Below are 23,398 nucleotides of genomic sequence, written 5' to 3'. Positions count from 1 at the left end.
TCGAACAAAATCCTTAAACAAAACAATTCCATATTTCCTGTTCTTGGCTCTCAGACTCATTCCATTCTCAGTCTCATCTTTATCAATTTTTGTTTCCAGATGCTCAGGTCGAAACATTGCAGTCAGTCTTGACTTCCTCTTCTTACTCATATGCCCAAGCTAATGTGTCATATTCTGTTTGTTCTATCTTCAAAGTACGGTCTGAATCCAGCCAGAAAACGTATATATAGTTTGCTGAGTTTAGCCACTGCTGAGCAAACTGCAAACTCAGCTGTGGCAACAGAACTGGAAAAGGTCAGTTTTCATTCCAATTCAAAGAAAGGCAATGCCAAAGAATGTTCAAACTACTGCACAATTGCACTCATCTCACATGCTAGCAAAGTAATGCACAAAATTCTTCAAGCCAGGTTTCAACAGAACATGAGCCATCTTCCAGATGGTCAAGAAATATTTCAAAAAAGCAGAGGAATCAGAGATCAAATCACCAACATCTGTTGGAACATCAAAAAAGCAAGAGAGTTCCAGAAAAACATCCACTTCTGCTTTATTGAGTATGCCAAAGCATTTGACTGTATGAATCACAACAAACTGTGGAAAATTCTTCAAGAGATGGGAATACCAGATCACCTTACTGGCCTCCTGAGAAGTCTGCATGCAGGTCAAGAAGCAACATTTGGAATTGGACATGGAACAACAGACTGGTTCCAAATCGGGAAAGGAGTACATAAAGGCTAAGGCTGCATATTGTCACCCTTCTTATTTAACTTTATGCAGAGTACATCATGCAAAATGCTGGGCTGACGAAGCACAAGCTGGAATCAAGATTTCTGGGAGAAATATCAATAACCTCAGATACGCAGATGACACCACCCTTATGGCAGAAAGAGAAGAACTAAAGAGCCTCTTGATGAAAGTGAAAGAGGAGAGTGAAAATTTTGACTTAAAACTCAACATTCAGAAAACTAGGATCATGGCACTCGGTCCCATCACTTCACGGCAAAGATGGGGAAACAATGGAAACAGTGTCAGAATTTATTTTCTTTGGCTACAAAATCACTGGAAATGGTGACTGCAGCCATGACATTAAAAGACAGTTGCTCTTTGTAAGAAAAGCTATGACCAACCTAGACAGTATGTTAAAAAACAGAGACATTACTTTGCTGACAAAGGTCCATCTAGTCAAAGCTATGGTTTTTTCAGTAGTTTTATATGGATGTGAGAGTTGGACTATAAAGAAAGCTGAGTGCCGACGACATGATGCTTTTGAACTGTGGTGTTGGTGAAGACTCTTGAGAGTCCCTTGGACTGCAAGGAGATCCAACCAGTCAAGCCTAAAGGAAATCAGTCCTGAATATTTATTGGAAGGACTGATGGTGAAGCTGAAACTCCAATACTTTGGCCATCCTATGTGAAGAATTGATTCATTGGAAAAGACCCTGATGTTGGGAAAGATTGAAGGCAGGAGGAGAAGGGGATGACAGAGGATGAGATGATTGCGTGGCATCACCGACTCAATGGAGATGTGTTTGAGCAAGGTCTGGGAGTTGGTGATAGGCAGGGAATCCTGGAGTGCTGCAGTCCATGGGGTCACAGAAGCAGACACAATTGAGCGACTGAACTGAGCTGAATACACACACACACGTGCACATACTGTTGTTGGTGTTGTTTAGTTGCTAAGTTGTGTCTGATTCTTTTGCAACCCCATGGACTGTAGCCCTTGGGCTCCTCTGTCCATGGGAATGTCCAGGCAAGAATGAAAGAAGACTGGAGTGGGTTGCCATTTCCTACTTCCTGACCCAGAGATCAAACTCAAGACTCCAGCATTGGCAGATGGATTCTCTACCCCTGAGCCATTAGGGAAGCCCTGTTCTATAAATATTGTTGAATAAATAAGTTAAATTTTTTTTCCCTGAAAACTTTAGCTATATGACTAACAATCCAATAATAATAAAAGCTGTTTGGAGAGAAAAACTGTTTTTCTTCTCAATTATACAATATAATGGTTAAAATTAATTTGAGTAACTTATCTTTATTCTGTTCAAGGAAACTTTTTCTTTAATATGTTAATAAAATGAATGTTGGTATTCAGAAAATACTTGTCCTTTGACCTTTTATCATGTTCAAAAATGTGTATAAATCAAAAGAAGAGATGATAAGCAATTGCTTTTGATGTATCATATATTTAAAGAAATGCATATGAAGTAATTAGGTTGGGGAATTTTTCTTGGTAGTTTTTTATCTACAAATAAAGTTCTGAGAACATAATATTTATATTAAAAGAATGGAGCAATACAAAAGCTTAAATTTAAAAAAAAATAATAGTAATCTTACAATAACATCTTGTCAGAATAATAAAACCAAGAATATTTTGTTTGGTATTGATTCATCCTGTATAAGGTCTTTTGACCTTATAATTATGTATTTTAGCTTTAACTTTCTATGCTCAACATGTCATTTAGGCTATCCCTTAATTTTAAGTAAGTTTATGTCTATCATGACCCTCTCTCCTAGTAAGCTCAGCTAGGATTTGAAGAAAAATGTTAAAATCCTTCAAATGAATTTACCTACCACTCTGGGGCCCTCCTTCTGTACCTTCACAACTCCTGAGCATACTGAAAAGAGTGTATTGAAATATCCTATCTTCAAATTTATCTACCAATCCCCAACCCTTCCACTAGTATTCTTTATAATAGCAGAAAATAAGTTTTATTAATCTTTTCATGAATTTCATAAAAATCACAAGCTGGGATTCAGGAAATATCTGTTGGAGTTTGTATGAAATGATTACTAAAAGTTCTTATGACTAATAAAAGTCAACTTCCCAAGAATTATTTGTACTATGAAGAAGAGGGTCTAAACAATTTATGTGCTGTGCTGTGCTTAGTCACTCAGTCACATCTGACTCTTTGCAACCCCACTGACTGTAGCCCCCAGACTCCTCTGTCCATAGCAATTCTCCAGGCAAGAATACTGGAGTGGGTTGCCATGCCCTCCTTCAGGGGATCTTCCCAACCCAGGGACTCAAACGAGGTCTCCCGCATTGCAGGCAGATTCTTTACCTTCTGAGCCACCAGTGAAGCCCAAGAATCCTGGAGTGGGTAGCCTATCCCTTCTCCAGAAGATCTTCCTGACCCAGGAATTGAATCAGAGTCTTCTGCATTACAATCAGATTCTTTACCAGCTGAGCTACTAGGGAAGCCCTAACCAATTTATAATCGGTGCTTATAAAGAGGAGATAATATTTATCAGTGTTTTTAAGCAAAATCTCCTAGTTTTTATGCCTTATAAGGTTTTATCTCTGACCTTGGTTCAAAGAGCCACTCCATTTCAAAAGTTAGATTATATACCAAAAGCTTATGTTTCCTAAAGCAGATTATTTAACCACCTCAAGCATCTGTACAGTATATTTTATTAATTGTTATTTCAAGGAGCTAGATGTGGCTTATTTAGCTTATGTGCAGAGTACATCATGCAAAATACTGGGCTGGAAGAATCACAAGCTAGAATCGAGACTGCCAGGAGAAATACCAATAACCTCAGATATGCATATGACACTACCCTAATGGCAGAAAGCAAAGAGGAACTAAAGAATCTCTTGATGAAGGTAAAAGAGGAGAGTGAAAAAACTGGCTTAAAACTCAACACTCAAAAAACAAAGATCATGGTATTGAATCCCATTGTGTGTGCTTGATAAGTTGCTTCAGTCGTGTCTTACTCTTTACAATCCTCTTTGCAGCCCGCCTGGCTCTTGGGTCCATGGGATCCTCCAGGCAAGAATACTGGAGTAGGTTGTCATTTCCTTCTCCAGGGGATCTTCCTAACCCAAGGATTGAACCCGGGTCTCCTTCATTGCAGATGGATTCTTTACCACTGAGCATGGCAAATAGATGGGGGAAAAGCAGAAACAATGACAGACTTTATTTTATTTGGCTCCAAAATCACTGCAGATGGTGACTGCACCCATGAAGTTCAAAGATGTTTGCTCCTTTGAAGAAAGGCTTTGACAAACCTAGACTGCATATTTAAAAGTAGAGACATCACTTTGTTGACAAAGGTTTGTACAGTCAAAGCTATGATTTTTCCAGGAGTCATGTATGGATATAAGAGTTAGACCATAAAGGAGGCTGAGCACCAAAGAATTGATGCTTTAGAAGTATGGTGCTAGAGAAGACTCTTGAGGGTTCTTTGAACAGCAAGTCTATCAAACCAGACAATTCGAAAGTAAATCCAGCCTGAATTTTCATTGGAAGGACTGATGCTAAAACTGAAGCTTCCTCCCATATTTTGACACCTAATTCCAAAGAGCTGACTTACTGAAAAAGACTCTGATGCTGGAAAATATTGAGGGCAGGAGGAGAAAGGGGTGACAGACAATGAAATAGTTGGATGGCGTCATCAATTCAACGGACATGAGTTTGAGTAACCTCCGTGAGATAGTGAAGGACAGGGAAGTCTGATGTGCTTCATTCCACGGGGTCACAAAGGGTTGAGCACACTGAGTGAGTGAACAACAACAGATTTGAGGTTCTCCTATTGTTCTGGTCATAATATCCTAACTAGTTAAATATCTTCTAAATTCTTCATTTGTGTAACATCTTTTTCCCACTCTGTTCAGTATCTTGGGATGAAAATTGCAACTTTTGCTATCTTTTGAGAAGGATTTCATTTTTAAAAATTTTCTTAAAGAAAACTCTGAAATCCAGTTTTATATATTTTTTAAAATATTTTTACATAATTTATTTCTGAGTGTTCTTTCTAACTTTATTTGTGATGACTTTAAAAATTGCTTTTCTAAGAAACCATGGCTAATGTAAATCCATCAGTACATATAAGTCAATGATTTCTTTAATTATTTTCAGTAGGTACTTAGAATCCTCTCTAACAGTGATTAACCAACATAATTTCTCATTCTCAGCAAATTATTTTGCCACTTACAATTCACCTCATTTTACAATAGTAATGAATGCACAGAAAATTGTTCCTTATACTCATCCTAGGGAGGTGACCTAGGTTTAGCCATCATTAATCTCCTCTGAATATTAGCACTTATTATCTTAGCAGCTGATGATGTCTTTAACGGAGCAAAGTGGAGAGATAATCAATCAAAATCATTCACTTGATGCTTATTATGCACTTACCCAGTGATGGAAATTGGGTCTCCCCTGGTGGCTCAGATGGTAAAGATCCACCTACAATGCAGGAGTCCTGGGTTCAGTCACTGGGTTGGGAAGATCCTCTGGAGAAGGGAATGGCTACCCACTCCAGTATACTTTCCTGAAGAACTCCACGGACAGAGGAGCCTGGCGGGCTATAGTCCATGGGGTCATAAAGAGTCAGACATGATTGAGCAACTAACACTCTCAGTGTCTTTCAATGATGGGAAAAAGAGCACTTTAAAGTAGGTTATATACACACTGGTTCTCTGAAAAGTTATCCTATTAGATACAGCAATCAGCTAGAGATCAACATTAAGATAATAAACAATTGCTAGACTGTAGATATGACTTTAAAGGACAATAACTGATAATTGGATAGAAAAAGTTTTATTTCCTTAAAGATCTTATAGTGAATAAAAGAGTTTTTCATTCTAGATAAGGGAAACAAGCACAGAAGAATACAGTTGAGATCTACAGGATGATAAAAAGACCAAGCACCTTTCTAACTGATAACCATGAAAGACCCATTTGGATAGATAAAATGAAGTCATCAAATTCATTTACTGACTTTTTAAATTCAACAAATATATCCTGAAATTCTATAGTGCTTTGTCTAGGTGTCAAGAGAAATGCAGAAGTGATATCAGCAGATTTTCTGCCTAAGAAGGCAGGGCTATATGTGTGAGGAAATATGGACCTTAAACACTATAATGACAGCTTGGCATCATCAGACACATACATCAAACATCAAAAGTTTGAATGTCAAGCTTTTAGTCTAGGATTGGAATAGACTTGGAATGATAGAAGTGTCACAATATTTTTTATGAAATCTTAGATTCTTCCTTTATAACTTTTCTCAGTTTTCCTTTTGCTGTTGTTTGCAACTTCCTGATTTTTATCATGCCTGAACTACTATATTACTTTTAAAATAGATGTCTTTTTCTACAGCCTGCCCTACAAACTGTTGTCAAATTAATTTTACTAAACACAGCTCTTTAACCAAGAGACTCTTCTGACACAAATATTTTTGACAGGACAGACCTTGAACATTTTGTCCATAACTTCAAGCTCTTCTCAGACTTTAATTCCAACTGACTTTATCTTTAATTATTCCTCAATTGACCTCTATTTTCTGATCAAGGCAACTTACCTGATGTTTTCATACCAAGATTTCCTATTCTGTGTCTTTCCATATAAAATGTTTCCATCTGGAATGCATACCCTCTTCAAATTGCCATTTATGTGAATTTCTAGTTTCCTTTGGCCTCAGATCCATGCCTCAGCTGGCAATGATTTTTCTATTCTCTTAAATCCACATTTTCCACCACACAGTATGTACTTGTAATTTTGAACACTGTAATTTCTTATGTTTCTTATCTTTCTGCATTATGTTGTGGATGTTTTTTTCACTTCCCTAGAGTTGCAGATCAGAGTTTGCAGAATACCCTAACTATACTTAAAAGCTATATCTACTGACTATATCTATTAAGTAAGACTACTGGATGAATGAAAAAACAATCAAGATAGATGCTAGAATAATGTTAATAATAAGAAATACACAGACGTCTGTTGGGCTGTTGGGCTGCCAGCAGGCTGATGGGGTCAAATGTCCAAATATTTGAAAAACAAGATGAGAATTTGACAAATGTGATAGTTTCTAGCATGTTGTTAACTGATTAGGATGTCACTTAAAAATAGAGACAAGTCAAAGTTGAGAGAATATGATGCTTGTCATCTATTGTCTAAGCCAAATAAAAGGGAGTCCTAATACCAGACTAGAGCTGGGATATCCTAATAAGGTGAGGGAACCAAGCATTAAAGTTAAATTACTGTGTGGGTTTGGGGGGCGGGGGGGCGGCTCCTGATATTGCTAGACTTCAGTGAAAAGTTAACATTTGAGCAGAATAATCCAATTTATAATAATGTGCCCTCAAGCTCTCTGTCTGTGTAATAAACTCAGCAATTTCCCCTTCCTCTATATATAAAGGTAATTTTAGTATGATGAAGTAATTAACATAGATGGGAATTTTGAGAAATAGAAATAATCAAGTTTTCTGCAAGAAATTCATCCCAAGGTCAAACAGATTAAAATCATGACTAGCTATTCATCATAACCACATATAATTCCACATTTCTAACTGAGCACAATGAGCAGGAAGATGCCCTCATTCGCCAACCTCCAAGCTACCTGTCCTCAGTGGACTTTGTAACCATCTTTTTTCTGTTAAGCTTTTTATTTTGTATTGGGGTATAACTGATTAACAATATCATGATAGTTTCAGATGAACAGTGAAGGGACTCAGCCATACATATACATGTATCCATTCTCCCCCAAACTCCTCTCCTGTCCAGGCTGTCACATAACACTGAACAGAGTTCCATGTGCTATACAGCAGGTCCTTGTTTGTAACATCTTTGATTGTGAAAAAAAAATATCTCCTTGGCTTTAACTCTAAAAATGTGTTCCATCAATCTGGATAAATGTGAGTTCGAATATTCACCAGCTGCATTTCTTTAGGAAATTTTTAAAATCTCTCTGGGTTTCAGTTAATTCACAAGTAATAGGGATAATTAATAATATTAACTTCATGCAGGCTGGCAGAGGATTAGCAGAAAGGATGCTGGCATGGTGACTAAACTGTAAGCACTCAAAAATGCTATTTCATTTTCTTCCTTCCCCAACCATTCATAAACAAGGAAATTCAAAGAAGCCAATGATATCAAACTTATAGAAAAACTGTGAATCTGTATTATACTTTTTCTCTTAAAAAATATGAGACATAAGTACAATGCCATCTTTATGTTTTTTAGAATTAATAGAAAAAAGGATTTTTTTCTGATTTGATTTCATATAATTACTGAGAAATTCCTGGAGTGTGAAATGACAACCCACTCCAGTATTCCATGGACAATTCCATGGAAAATTCTATGGATAGGAGCTTCATGGGCTTCAGTTCATGGGGTCACAAAGAGTCAGACATGACTGGGTGACTGACTGACTGAGAAATTTAGTGCTAAAGTGACGGGCTAAAATGAGAGTGTCGTCACTCTCTAATGTATTTTATTTCTAGACAGCAATTCTGCATCCAAAACCAATTCTTCAAACTTGTGTTCTCAGTATGTATTCTTTCATTCTCCCTAGAAGTGAAGTAAAGTCTCTCAGTCGTGTCCGACTCTTTGTGACCCCATGGACTGTAGCCTACCAGGATCCTCAGTCCCCGGGATTTTCCAGGCAAGAATACTGGAGTGGGTTGCCATTTCCTTCTTCAGGGGGATCTTCCTGACCCAGGGATCGAACCAGAGTCTCCTGCATTGTAGGCAGACGCTTTACCGTCTGAGCTACCAGGGAAGTTAGTGATAATTGGATAAGTTGTTTGTTTACATTCAACAGATAATATTTTGGAGATAGTGTTTTATTTTTCTGAGGTTTCTAAAAAAAACTGAGCAAAGAAAGGCAAGTTTTTCTTATTGTACATCCTCAGTCATTCAGTTGTGTCTGACTCTTTGCAACCCCATGGACTGCCAGGTTACTCTGTCCATGGAATTTTCCAGGCAAGAACACTGGAGTGGGTTGTCATTTCATCTTCCAAGACATTTTCCAGACCCAGGGTATAAACCCACGATTTGTGTGTCTCCTGCATTGGTAGGCAGATTATCACCTTCTTGAGAAGCCCAAGTTGTCTTCATTAATTGAGTCTCTTTATGTGGGGTGCACTTATCCACTAAAAGATTTAAGTAATTCTGAACATTAAGTTGATATATAGTCACAGAGAGTATCAATATTTTTAAAAAATATCTTGTAGATTAATTGAATATTTTTACCCTGAAATTTCTGAGTATGTTGAGGCTTTATTAAATATCATATTTGGCCACAGTTTGAAGTTTTGATAGTAATGATAGTAATGATAATCAAATAACTACATGAAATAATTTTAAAGCATTTTTCCTATAAATATAAAGAAGTAGCATATGGAATAATTATTTTAGAGTTAACTATCTATAGATATATTTAAATTAATGCATACTGGATCATAAAATTGAATGAATGCAGCACTCAGGAAAACCTGTCAACATAGCAACTAAACACAAAGCACATTTAGGTTATAAAATTTAAATAGCTTGAAAAGAATAACACTTCCATCCATCCTCCTTACCACAAAGTTCCTCATCCCTGAAGTAACAATTATTCTTACTTATCTCACTGGAATTTATCTCAGAAAGAAGATGGTTTATTTATAGATACAATCCTTTTTTAAAATTTTACAAAAGATATATGAAATATTCTTTCAATCCTAGTAGCAAACATGACCCGTGTAGTTTTTCAACTTGATAGATTTCCAAATCCACAAAAAGTATGTCATGTCAGAAAGCATCTTTGATTTAGAGAGATAGGAAGATAAGATTAGGAAGTCAATTGTTTAGCAGAAAACATCACTTACCCCCATTGCTTTTGATTTTTACCATGTCCCTAGGGTAAAACTAGTTGTTACATCTGGGAATCAGAGAAACACTGCTACTATTAGACCTTTATTATCAGAAACAGTGCTACTATTACAATAACATGCTGGTTTTTCATGTTAAAGATTGAAGACCATGCTTAGTAGGAAAAAATCTTTTCATAAGTATCTTTCATAAGAATCTTTTTCCCATTTACAGTTACACAATTTGAAATACACTATAGCAAATTGTTTTTGTTCAAGTAAACTTTTGCTGATTTTTCCAGGCTGAATTAAATTGTACCTCCTTAAAATGTATCCCTTTAAGAAGTTTTCCCTCTGCCTTCCCTTCATGTACACTCTTGCTATGCTATGCTCATGATACTCACCAAAGCTGTTGTGGAATTTACCATAATAGTTTGGTCTATGAGTTCCAATAAGCAATGAAATTTTCTAGAAGTTTATGGTATAGGTGTTAAACAAGTGTAAACTAAACATTAGCCTCTGTTACTTGGTTTTGATTGTGAACTTGTAGATGATTTAATGGAACACAAGGCAAATGGCTGATTTCTTGATATTTATTGGTTGCATTAAACTAAATTGAAAGACTGGAAATCAACCAAAAATATTTCAAAGGAAAAAGTCAATAAATAAATCTCTAATTAGATTATCTTAATGAAACCTCTACCTTTCATGGTACCACTCTCTGTCTGACTTTGTCCTCATTCCTTTCTCTTCATCCTTATTTATTCTGTCCTATCAATTCCCTCCTTACTCTATTATTTATTTTCCTCTGTCTTTCTCATTTCTCTTGTTTGTCTTTTCTCCTTTCCCACCTCAGTTTTTCTCCCTCAGAAAATCACATACAACACACACAAATACAGACACACACACACAGCCCAAATAGTTTTGTTTATTTGATCTTTCCTTACCGGGATGAAGATGTAGGCTCAGTTGTTTGTCTTTGCACACGTGCATGTTTAACTAAATGTTCTTTTACAGCAGTTTGGACTTCGGCTGGGATATCAGGGGAAGTGTGGCTGATTTTTATTGCAGGCTCAATAACTTTTAGTGCTGGTTCTCCATTTTCTTTAATCTCTTTTTTCTCTTCAGTCTCAAAAACTTCAGTGGGAGCACTTGACATGCTCTGTGGAAGGGTACTGACATTGGAAGTCATGGGTTTGCTCTTCCAGAAAGGCCAGCATAACTTCCAGAAGACAAAAAGTGAAACAACCAACAAGGCCAGGCCACAAAAGCTGACAACAACTGCTAACAGGCTGACTGAAATATCTGGAAAAAAATTACAATGTAGGAGAAATATTAAGTTATTGATAATGTATATAATAGAGCAGTAATTGGGGGATAATGTGATATTAAGGTTATTATTAACAGTATGCTGATTGAGAGTTTCAAAAATTTACTTTTAGGTACTTTTGTAGGGAGGAAATATTAATAATTATGTTTGTTCTCTATGTTTGCATCTCATTCCTGCACTGGAAATAGGTTCATCTATACCACTGATGACATAGATGGGTGGGATGGGGGGAGGTGGGAAGGAGAGAGGTGGGAAGGAGGCCCAAGAGGGAGGGGAAATATGTATATTTACACATAGCTCATTCACTTCATTGTACAGAGGAAACTAACATAATATTGCAAAACAATTATACTTCAATTACATATATATATATTCAAAGGAAACAATTGAAAAATTCTATCCCAGGAAGTTTCCAGTTGTATACAAGAAAAGCATGATATATACATATCATTTCCAAGTATAGTACCAGGTTGTCCAAGAGTTTGCAAAATGAAGGTTAACTCCTTGCAACCTACCTTGAAGTCATGAAGCGTAACATGCTCTGAGACTGTATACAAAAAGAAAGCCTTCTGTTGGCTTCATCTTTGATCTGCAGATGCAACCTTCTTAATCTCTAAGCAGTAGTAATGTTAAATATTTGTATAAGCTGCTTTCTATGGTCTAAATGAGAATATGTGTGTGCTAAGCATCTTCTGACTCTTTGTGACCCTATGGATCATAGCCTGCCAGGCTCCTCTATCCATAGGATTCTCCAGGCAAGAATACGGGAGTGGGTTGCCATGCCCTTCTCTTGGAAACCTTCCCAACCCAAGGATTAACTCATTTCTCTTATGTCTCTTGCACTGGAAAGCAGCATCTTTACCACTAGCACCACCTGGGACACATTACTAACAGAGAATGAGTGCACAATGTGTTGTACTTTCAAACTCCATGTGTGTGTATGTACTCACTCAGTCGTGTTGGACTCTTTGTGTCTCCATGGACCCACCAGGCTCTTTTGTTCATGGAATTTTCCAAGAAAGAATACTGGAGCAGGTTTCCATTTCCTACTCCAGGGATCTTCCCAACCCAGGAATCAAACCAGCATGCATCTTTTGCACTTCCTGCATTAGCAGGCAGTTAATTCTTTACCACTGCGCTACCTGTGAAACCCCTCTTCAAACTCCATAGGTCCTTTCTAATAAGCTTGAGTGTTCCTAACTTCTGAAGTACAAAATTGGTTAATAATTTGCTAGGGAATTTTAAAATATTCTTATTTTAAAATAATTACAAAATTAATATATGTGTAAAATAAAAGGAATACAATAAAAAGTTAATAAGATTATATAAATAAATAAATGGGAGAGAAGTCACAAATCTCTCATGCAAAATCATGCCAAGGAGTTTATGTAGATACTCTGCCCTCAAGGAAGTGGAAAACAGTTCTCCACTCCTTAACTGTGGGATGTACCAAGTGGCTTCCTCCTAAAGAGTACTTCCTCCTAGGGAATACCTAATAAGTACCTTTTGTATGAAAAGGGGCAAAATGGTATAATTTTACACAGGTGACATCTGAAAAATACAACGTCATCCAGATGATCCAGGGGAACATCAACAGTAACAAAACATGTCAATAGCCTTGATATGATGTGATGAATATGGCACTTTACCTCTGTGATCTTCTTTCCCAAATTAGTAACCCAGATCTAATCATGAAAAAAAAAAAAATGAATTTTCAAGTATAGGGACATTCTACAGAACACCTGACCAGTACTCTTCAAAACCCAATGTTGTCAAAAAAAGGAAGTCTGAGAAATTGTCATACTGTAATAACCCAAAGAGACTAAGGAGACAAGATAATTGAATGTGATATGGTAATTTAGATGACAATTTGATTTCTGGTTCCTCTGCCTTTTCTAAAACCAGCTTGAACATCTGGAAGTTTGTGGTTCACGTATTGTTGGAGCCTGGCTTGGAGAATTTGAAGCACTGTTTTACTAGTGTGTGAGATGAATGCAACTGTGCAGTAGTTTGAGCATTCTTTGGCATTGCCTTTCTTTGGTATTGGAATGAAAGCTGACCTTTTCCAGTCCTGTGGCCATTGCTGAGTTTTCCAAATTTGCTGGCATACTGAGGGCAGCACTTTCACAGCATCATCTTTCAGGATTTGAAATAGCTCAACTGGTATTCCATACCTCCACTAGCTTTGCTTATAGTGATGCTTCCTAAGGCCCACTTGACTTCACATTCCAGGATGTCTGGCTCTAGGTGAGTGATCACACCATCGTGATTATCTGGATCATCAAGATCTTTTTTGAACAGTTCCTCTGTGTATTCTTGCCACCTCTTCTTAATATCTTCTGCTTCTGTTAGTTCCCTACCATTTCTGTCCTTTATTGTGCCTATCTTTGCATGAAATGTTCCCTTGGTATCTCTAATTTTCTTGAACAGATTTCTAGTCTTTCTCATTTTACTGTTTTCCTATATTTCTTTGCATTTATCACTGAGGAAGGCTTTTTTATCTCTCACTGCTATTCTTTGGAATTCTGTATTCAAATGGCTATACCTTTCCTTTTCTTCTTTGCTTTTTGCTTCCCTTCTTTACACAGCTATTTGTTAGGCCTCCTCAGACAGCCATTTTGTTTTTTTCCATTTCTTTTTCTTGGTTGTGCTCTTGATTCCTGTCTCCTGTACAATGTCATGAACCTCCATCCATAGTTCTTCAGGCACTCTGTCTATCAGATCTAGTTCCCTAAATCTATTTCTCACTTCCACTGTATAGTCATAAGGGATTTGATTTAGGTCATACCTGAATGGTCTAGTGGCTTTCTCCACTTTCTTCAATTTCAGTCTGAATTTGGCAATAAGGAGTTCATGATCTGAGCCACGGTCAGCTCCTGGTCTTGTTTCTGCTGACTCTGTAGAGCTTCTCCATCTTTGGCTGCAAAGAATATAATCAATCTGATTTCGGTGTCCAGTATCTGGTGATGTCCATGTGTAGAGTCTTCTCTTGTGTTGTTGGAAGAGGGTGTTTGCTATGACCAGTGCGTTCTCTTGGCAAAACTCTATTAGCTTTTGTCCTGCTTCATTCTGTACTACAAGACCAAATTTGCCTGTTACTCCAGGTGTTTCTTGACTTCCTACTTTTGCATTCCAGTCCCATGTAATGAAAAGGAAATCTTTTGGGGGTGTTAGTTCTAGAAGGTCTTGTAGATCTTCATCGAACTGTTCAACTTCAGTTTCTTCAACATAACTGGTCGGGGCATAGACTTGGATTACCATGATATTGAAGGATTTGCCTTGGAAACGAACAGAGATCATTCTGTCATTTTTTGATATTGTATCCAAGTACTGCATTTCAGACGGTTTTGTTGACTATGATGGCTACTCCATTTCTTCCAGGGGATTCCTGCCCACAGTAGTAGGTATAATGGTCATCTGAGTTAAATTCACCCATTCCAGTCCATCTTAGTTTGCTGATTCCTAGAATGTCAATGTTCACTCTTGTCCAGATGTTCAAGCTGGTTTTAGAAAAGGCAGAGGAACCAGAGATCAAATTGCCAACATCTGCTGGATCATCAAAAAAGCAAGAGAGTTCCAGAAAAACATCTATTTCTGCTTTATTGACTATGCCAAAGCCTTTGACTATGTGGATCACAATAAACTGTGGAAGATTCTGAAAGAGATGGGAATACCAGACCACCTGACCTGCCTCTTGAGAAATGTGTATGCAGATCGGCAAGCAACAGCTAAAACTGGACGTGGAACAAAAGACTGGTTCCAGATAGGAAAAGGCTTATATTGTCAAGGCTGTATATTGTCACCCTGCTTATTTAACTTATATGCAGAGTACATCATGAGAAATGCTGGTCTGGAGGAAGCACAAGCTGGAATCAAGATCGCCAGGAGAAATATCAATAACCTCAGATATGCAGATGACACCATCATTATGGCAGAAAGTGAAGAAGAACTATAGAGCCTCTTGATGAAAGTGAAAAAGGAGAATGAAAAAGTTGGCTTAAAGCTCAACATTCAGAAAACTAAGATCATGGCATTTGGTCCCATAACTTCATGGGAAATAGATGGGGAAACAGTGGCTGACTTTACTTTTCTGGGCTCCCAAATCACTGCAGATGGTGACTGCAGCCAGGAAATTAAAAGACACTTACTCCTTGGAAGGAAAGTTATGACCAACCTAGACAGCATATTAAAGGGCAGAGACATTACTTTGCCAACAAAGGTCCATCTAATCAAGGCTATGGTTTTTCCAGTGGTCATGTATGGATGTGAGAGTTTGACTATAAAGAAAGCTGAGTGCAGAAGAATTGATGCTTTTGAACTGTGGTGTTGTAGAAAATTCTTGAGAGTTCCTTGGACTGCAAGGAGATCCAACCAGTCCATCCTGAAGGAGATCAGTCCTGGGTGTTTATTGGAAAGACTGCTGTTGAAGCTGAAACTCCAATACCTGGCCACCTGTTGTAAATAGCTGACTCATTTGAAAAGACCCCGTTGCTGGGAAAGATTGAGGGCAGGAGGAGAAGGGGACGATAGAGGATGAGATGCTTGCATGGCATCACTGACTCTATGGACATGGGTTTGGGTGAACTCCGGGGATTGGTGATGGACAGAGAGACCTGGCGTGCTGCGGTTCATGGGGTTGCAGAGTCGGACAGGATTGAGCGACTGAACTGAACTGAACTAACTGAATCTGGATGGAATTATCCTAGATAGACTCCTGGAATTAAAAAAAATAATAATAATAAAGAACATTATGAAAAAGTAAATTTGAATAAAGTATGGACTTCAGTTAACAATGTATCAATACTAGTTTGGCAACTGTAACCAAATACATTAGTGTTTCACATAATTTTCATTTTACATAATGTAAAATGTTAATAATAGGAGCAACTGAGTGTGGGGAATATGGAAACTCTGTACTGTCTTCCCAAATGTTTCTGTACATTGACAACTGTTTCAAAAAGTAAAATCCATTGAAATATGTTAAGAATATCCCTCTACCAACTTCTATTTTCATCTTCCTAAAATTACAAATGTTAGCAATCTGGTGCTGTAGTACTCTTAAGGTTTGGAAGAGTAAATAGATATCCCACAAAGAACTTTTCTAGACTTAGATAACCATATATTTTTATTTCACAACTTTGTTTAGCATCAGTGTCAAATATAACTATTAATTTCTTTTGTTTCTCTGTTTTAAAAAAAATGATGTTAGGGATATAACATAGACTGAATTGTGTCTGTTCCTCCACCACCTCCAAATTAATATATTAAAGTCCTAACACTCAGGACCTCAGAATATGACTGTATTTGCAGATGGACCTTTTAAATTAGTAACTAAGGCCAAATGAGCTCATATGAATGAGCCCTAGCACAATATATCTGAGGCCCAAATAAGATGAGGCAATTAAGACAAAGACAGTCATAGAAGGAAGACCATGTAAGGACCCAGGGAGAAGGTAGCCATCAAGAAGCCAATGGGGAGAGGACTCAGAAAAAATCAACCCTCCTGACAACTTATCTGAGACTTCTAGTTTTCAAAACTCTGAGGAGTAACTTTCTGTTCCTTAAGTGACCCATTGTAGTACTTGGTTATGGAAGCCCTAGCACACTAAAGAACAAATCTAATTTCTTTTAAATCACCATTGTAAATCCAGGAGGACACACCACTCCTCGAAAGCAACCAGTAACCTCAGTTTGGTGTGACTCTGTCCATTCCAAGCACTAATAAACAAAAAATATCTTTTAACTAATCATAAAGTATAGAATTTTAAATATATAATAAAATATAGAATTTCACTGGAGGAGGAAATGATAACCCACTCCAGTATTCTTGCCTTGAGAATCCCATGAATAGTATGAAAAGGCAAAAAGATATGACACCATAACATGAGCCCCCAAGATCAAAAGGTGTCCAATATGCTAGTGGGGAAGAGCAGAGAACAATTACTAATAGCTCCAGAAAGAATAAAGCAGCGGAGCCAAAGTGGAAACAATACTCAGTTGTGGATGCACCTGGTGATGGAAGTAAAGTCCAATGCTATTAAGAACAATATTGCATAGGAACCTGGAATGTTAGCTCCATGAATCAAGGTAAATTGGAAGCGGTCAAATAGAGATGGAAAGAGTGAACATTGATGTCTTAGGAATCAGTAAATTGAAATGGACAGGAATGGGAAAATTTAATTCAGATATCATTATATCTACTACTGTGGGCAAGAATCCCTTAGAAGAAATGGAGTAGCCCTCATAGTCAACAAAATATTCTGAAATGCAGTACTTGGGTGCAAGCTCAGACAAAATGATCTCAGTTCATTTCCAAGACAAATTATTCAATCACAGTAATCCAAGTCTGTGCTCCAGCCACTAATGGTGAAGAAGTTGAAACTGACTGGTTCTATGAAAACCTACCACACCTTCTAGAACAAAAAGCAAAAGATGTCCTTTTCATTATATCGGATTGGAATGCAAAGGTAGGAAGTCAAGAGATACCCAGAATAACCAGGAAGTGAGGCCTATGAGTACAAAATGAAGCAGGACAAAGTTTAACAGGGTTTTTCCAAGAGAACACACTGGTCATAGCAAACACCATCTTCCAACATACCAAGAGACATGGGCATCACCAGGTGGTCAATATGAAAATCAGATCAATTATGTTCTTTGCAGTTGAAAATGGAAAGCTGTATACAGTCAACTAAAACAAGACCTGGAGTTGGCCCAAATCATGAGCTCCTTATTTCAAAATTCAAGCTTAAATGGAAGAATGTAAGGAAAACCACTAGACCATTCAGTGAAAGTGTTAGTCATTCATTATATGACCTAAATCAAATCCCTTGTGATATACAGTGGAGGTAACAAATAGATTCAAGGGAGTATATCTGATAGAGTGCCTGAATAAGGCAGAGATTTATAACACTGTACAGGAGGCAGTGACCAAACTATTCCAGAGAAAAAGAAATGCAAGAAGGCAAAGTGGTTGTCTGAGGAGGCTTTACAAACAGCTCAGGAAAGAACAGAAGTGAAGGGCAAAGGAGAAAGGGAAAGATATACCCAACTGAATGTAGAATTCCAGAAAATAACAAGGTGAGACAAGAAGGCCTTCTTAAATGAATGATTCTAATAAATAGGAGGAAATAGTGGAATGGGAAAGATGAGAGATCTCTCCAAGAAATTAGAGATATAAAGGTAATATTTCATACAAGAATGGGCACAATAAAGGACAGAAATGGTAAGGACTTAATAGAAGCAGAAGATTAAGAAGAAATGGCAAGAATACTCAGAAAGGTGTTAATGACCCAGAGAAGCACTGTGGTATGGTCACTCACGTAGAGCCAGAAATCCTGGAGTGGGAAGTAAAGTGAGCCTTAGGAAGCCTTACTACGAACAAAGTTAGTGGAGGTGATGGAATTCCAGCTTTTAGGTTTTTTTAAAACCCTAAAAGATATCATTGCTGTGAAAGTGCTACACTCAATATATCAGCCAATTTGGAAAACTCGGCAGTGGCCATAGGGCTGGAAAAGGTCCGATTTCATTCCAATCCTAAAGAAGGGTAATGTCAAAGTATGTTCAAGTTACTGCACAATTGCACTCATCTCACATGCTAGCAAAGTAATGCTCAAAATTCTCCAAGTCAGGCTTCAACATATGTGAACTGTGAAATTCCAGATGTTTAAGCTGAATTTAGAAAAGGCAGAGGAACCAAAGATCAAATTGCCAACATTTGTTGGATCGTGGAGAAAGCAAGGGGGTTCCAGAAAAACATCTACTTCTGCTTCATTGACTAAAGACTTTGGCAGTGTGGATCACAACAAACTGTGGAGAATTCTTAAAGATATGGGTATACCAGACCACCTTACCTGTCTCCTGAGAAACCTGTATGCAGGTCAAGAAGAAACAGTTAGAACTGCACATGGAACAACTCCATGTATTTGTGCATGCTATGTCACATCAGTTGTGTCCGACTCTTTGAAACCCTATTGACTGTAGCCTGCCAGGCTCCTCTGCCCGTGGGATTCTCCAGACAAGAATACTGGAGTAGGTTGCCATGCCCTCCTGCAGGGGATCTTCCCAACCCAGGGATTGGATCTGTATCTCCTGGGGCTCCTGCATGCAGGCAGATTCTTTATACTGAAACACCAGGGAAGCCCACATGTATGGAAAAACTGACCAGTTCAAAATTGGGAAAGTACAACAAAGCTGTACATTGCTATGTTTCTTATTTAGCTTATATGAAGAGTACATCACACAAAATGCCAGGCTAGATGAATCACAAGCTGGAATTGAGATCTTTGGGAGAAATATCAACAACCTCAGGTATGCAGATGATACCACTTTAATGGCAGAAAGTGAAGAGGAACTAAAGAACCTCTTGATGAAAGTGAAAGAGGAGAGTGAAAAAGCCGCCTTAAAACTCAACATAAAAACTAGTAAGCCAGAAAGATAAAGAACATTACAGTATACTAACACATATATACGGAATTTAGATAGATGGTAGCGATAACCCTATATGCAAAACAGAAAAAGAGACACAGAAGTACAGAACAGACTTTTGAACTCTGGGGGAGAACGTGAGGGTGGGATGTTTTGAAAGAACAGCATGTATATTATCTATGGTGAAACAGACCACCAGCCCAGGTGGGATGCATGAGTCAAGTGCTCGGGCCTGGTGCACTGGGAGGACCCTGAGGAGTCGGGTGGAGAGGGAGGTGGGAGGGGGGATCGGGATGGGGAATACGTGTAACTATATGGCTGATTCATGTCAATGTATGACAAAACCCACTGAAATGTTGTGAAGTGATTGGCCACCAACTAATAAAATAATATTAAAAAAAAAAAAAGATTTAAGTTAAAAAAAAAAAAAAAACTAGACCTTATCACTTCATGGCAAATAGATGGGGGAAATGTGGAAACAGGATCAGATTTCAATTTTTTGGGATGAGCTGGACCATGAGAGTTGGACCATGAGTGCTGAACCAAAAAGGCTGATCGCTGAAGAATTGATGCTTAAGACCTGTGGTATTGGAGAAGACTCTTGAGAGCCCCTTGGACACCAGTTAGTCCTAAAGGAAATATCCCCTGAATATTTATTGGAAGAACTGATGCTGAAGCTGAAGCTCCAATACTTTGACCACCTGATTCGAAGAGCTGACTCATTGGAAAAGACCCTGATGCTGGGAAAAATTGAGGGCAAGAGGAGAAGGGGGTGACGGAGGATGAGATGGTTGGATGGCATCACTGGCTCAGTGGACATGAGTTTAAACACACTTAAGGAGATAGTGATGGACAGAGAAGCTTGGTGTGCCTCAGTTCATGGGTTCTCGAAGAGTCAGACATGACTTAACAACTGAACAACAACAACAACAGATATTTCAAAACAGAACTAAGACTCACTAATAAAAACATCATATAAGCTTACCAGTTTCTACAATTTCAGAGAAATACTATTTTATTTTTATTTTCATTGACCTGATAGGAAAATGATTGGTAGTTTTATTTTATATTTCTATAATTAGTGAGATAAAATGGTTCTGGTTTAATTCTCAATCTGCTGCTGATGCAAATCCATTCAGAAATTGAAATAATTCTAAGTTTTTATTGCTTCTTAATTATATGAATAAAAATTAATTTTAACATGCTATGATATAGACACTAATTTTTCCTTCATTTTTCAATTGAGGCTAAAGCTACATTGATTATATTTTCCATTTATATCCCATTGATGAGGAATGTGTGTTTATATTTTGTAGTTTATTTTTAGCACTATAACTTGAGTAAAAGAGAAAAAATATAACATCAATATGGTTCCTGATTATCAACTACAATTTTGAAATGAAGGAAGCCTATGATTTGCTTCATAATTTTCATATATTTCAAGCCCCACTTATATATTTTTTCTGGATATTTTAACCAGTTAACTTCTTCAGTGGCTAAGTTCTACTCAGTTGGAGCCAAAGACAAGATATAAGGAGACTGCAGGACAATGCGGGGTGGGAGACAGGACAGAAACAGCTTTCAGTCTATAACTGAAAATATCCTCTATTTTTAGGTTCTTTTACCAAATTTCAATGTGTGTGTGGGAGGAGGGGTGATTCACAAACCACTAACAATTCTGTGGATACCAACTGGGTGTTCCTAAAATTCAATTCAATTCTGATGTTTGCCTACCTGGAGGTGACATCAAATTCCACAGGTTAAGGGCTCAGTCCCAAAACACTGTCCCTCTCCCTTCTGATGCCAGTAGCAAACACAGGTTGTCACCTGTGGGATTCTGACCAACTGGCAAAAGATTGGAGGAGATTCCCACCACCTACTCCTTCAGTTCAGTTCAGTTCAGTCATTCAGTCGTGTCCGACTCTGGGACCTCATGAATCGCAGCACATCAGGCCTCCCTGTCCACCACCAACTCCCGGAGTTTGCTCAAATTCATGTCCTTCGAGTCGGTGATGCCATCTAGACATCTCATCCTCTGTCGTCCCCTTCTCCTCCTGCTCCCAATCCCTCCCAGCATCAGGGTCTTTTCCAATGAGTCAACTCTTCGCATCAGGTGGCCAAAGTATTGACGTTTCAGCTTCAACATCAGTCCTTCCAATGAACACCCAGGACTGATCTCCTTTAGGATGGACTGGTTGGATCTCCTTGCAGTCCAAGGGACTCTCAAGAGTCTTCTCCAACACCACAGTTCAAAAGCATCAATTTTTCAGTGCTCAGCTTTCTTTACAGTCCAACTCTCACATCCATACATGACCACTGGAAAAACCATAGCCTTGACTAGACGGATCTTTGTTGGCAAAGTAATGTCTCTGCTTTTTGATATGCTATCTAGGTTGGTCATCACTTTCCTTCCAAGGAGTTAGTGTCTTTTAATTTCATGGCTGCAATCACCATCTGCAGTGATTTTGGAGCCCCCAAAAATAAAGTCTGACACTGTTTCCACTGACTCCCCAACTATTTCCCCTGGAGTGATGGGACCAGATGCCATGATCTTAGTTTTCTGAATGTTGAGCTTTAAGTCAACTTTTTCACTCTTCTCTTTCACTTTCATCAAGAGACTCTAGTTCCTCTTCACTTACTGCCATAAGGGTGGTGTCATCTGCATATCTGAAGTTATTGATATTCCTCCTAGCAATCTTGATTCCAGCTTGTGCTTCTTCCAGCCCAGCATTTCTCATGATTTACTCTGCATAGAAGTTAAATAACCAGGGTCACAATATACAGCCTTGACATACTCCTTTTCCTATTTGGAACCAATCTGTTGTTCCATGTCCAGTTCTAACTGTTGCTTTCTGACCTGCATACAGGTTTCTCAGGAGGCAGGTCAGGTGGTCTGGTTTTCCCATCTCTTTCAGAATTTTCCACAGTTTAATGTGATCCACACAGTCAAAGGCTTTGACATAGTCAATAAAGTAGAAATAGATGTTTTTTTTCTGGAAACATCTGGATGCTTTTTCGATGATCCAGCAGATGTTGGCAATTTGATCTCTGATTCATCTGCCTTTTCTAAAACCAGCTTGAACATCTGGAAGTTCACAGTTCACGTATTGCTGAAGCCTGGCTTAGAGAATTTTGAGCATTACTTTACTAGCATGTGAGATGAGTGCAACTGTGTGGTAGTTTGAGCATTCTTTGGAATTGCCTTTCTTTGGGAATGGAATGAAAACTGGATTAATTTGCCAGACAAGCCTATGGAACTCAGGAAACTTGTTTATTTACCAGTTTATTAAAAGAAGATATAACTCAGGAATAGCCAGATTGAAGAGTTCATTGGGCAAAGTGTTGAGAAAGCTCCCATGCCCTCTCAGAGCACACTGTTTTCAAATTTCTGCATGTTTAACACAGATGCTCTCAAACCCCATCCTTTGGGGTTTTTATAGAGGCTTCTTGATACTAGCATGGCTGAGTAAAAAAACTGGCCATTGGTTCAACCTCCAACTGATTCAACCTCCAGCCCTTCTCCCTTCCCAGAAGTTCAGCAGGGTTGAACTAAAGTTCCAGTCCTCTAATCACGTGGTTTATCTTGTGGAAAACAGTACCCAACCTTAGCTGGGATCAAGAAATTATGCCATTAACCTAACAAGACACCTTTATGGCTCTCGTTACTAAAGAAATACTAAGGTTTTGAGGAGCTGTGAGCCAGAAACTGTAGACAAAGACTAAATATATATGCACAATATCACACCTCTCTTCTCACTATTCTTGGTCATATAATACTTCATCCAAACCAAATCACTTTTGAAAGTGACAGGCTATACTATCAGTAATACCAGGATAGCAGGAATAAAGTTATTTTATTAATTTATATATTATATTATTATGTAACTTAGATAAACTGTGTTCCTACCTCTTTTAGCCTAACATCCTCCCAGGTCATCTTAGCCAATCTGGATCAAATTTAAACTTTGCATAGCATTCCACAGTATCCTGTGATTCGACCCTTGGCTATTGATCCAACTTCATTCTCTGCCACTCTCTTGCCTAGTCTCCTCCTCCAGGCCACATAT

At 38.1% G+C, this 23,398-nt stretch overlaps 1 protein-coding gene across 1 annotated transcript in view; it reads right to left on the bottom strand.

Moving 5' to 3' along the window:
- Positions 1-23,398, bottom strand: part of SYT10 (synaptotagmin 10) — a 103,137-nt gene that overhangs the window by 60,838 nt on the left and 18,901 nt on the right. The window contains exon 2 of the mRNA XM_065939601.1: positions 10,525-10,882. Coding sequence (XP_065795673.1) covers positions 10,525-10,882 — 358 coding nt within the window. The remainder of the gene's footprint in view (positions 1-10,524; positions 10,883-23,398) is intronic.

The sequence above is a fragment of the Muntiacus reevesi genome, chromosome 1 (assembly GCF_963930625.1).
Source record: "Muntiacus reevesi chromosome 1, mMunRee1.1, whole genome shotgun sequence".
NCBI lineage: Eukaryota > Metazoa > Chordata > Mammalia > Artiodactyla > Cervidae > Muntiacus > Muntiacus reevesi.
Note: the sequence above shows the minus strand (reverse complement) of the source record. Positions and strands in the feature narration are given on the sequence as shown.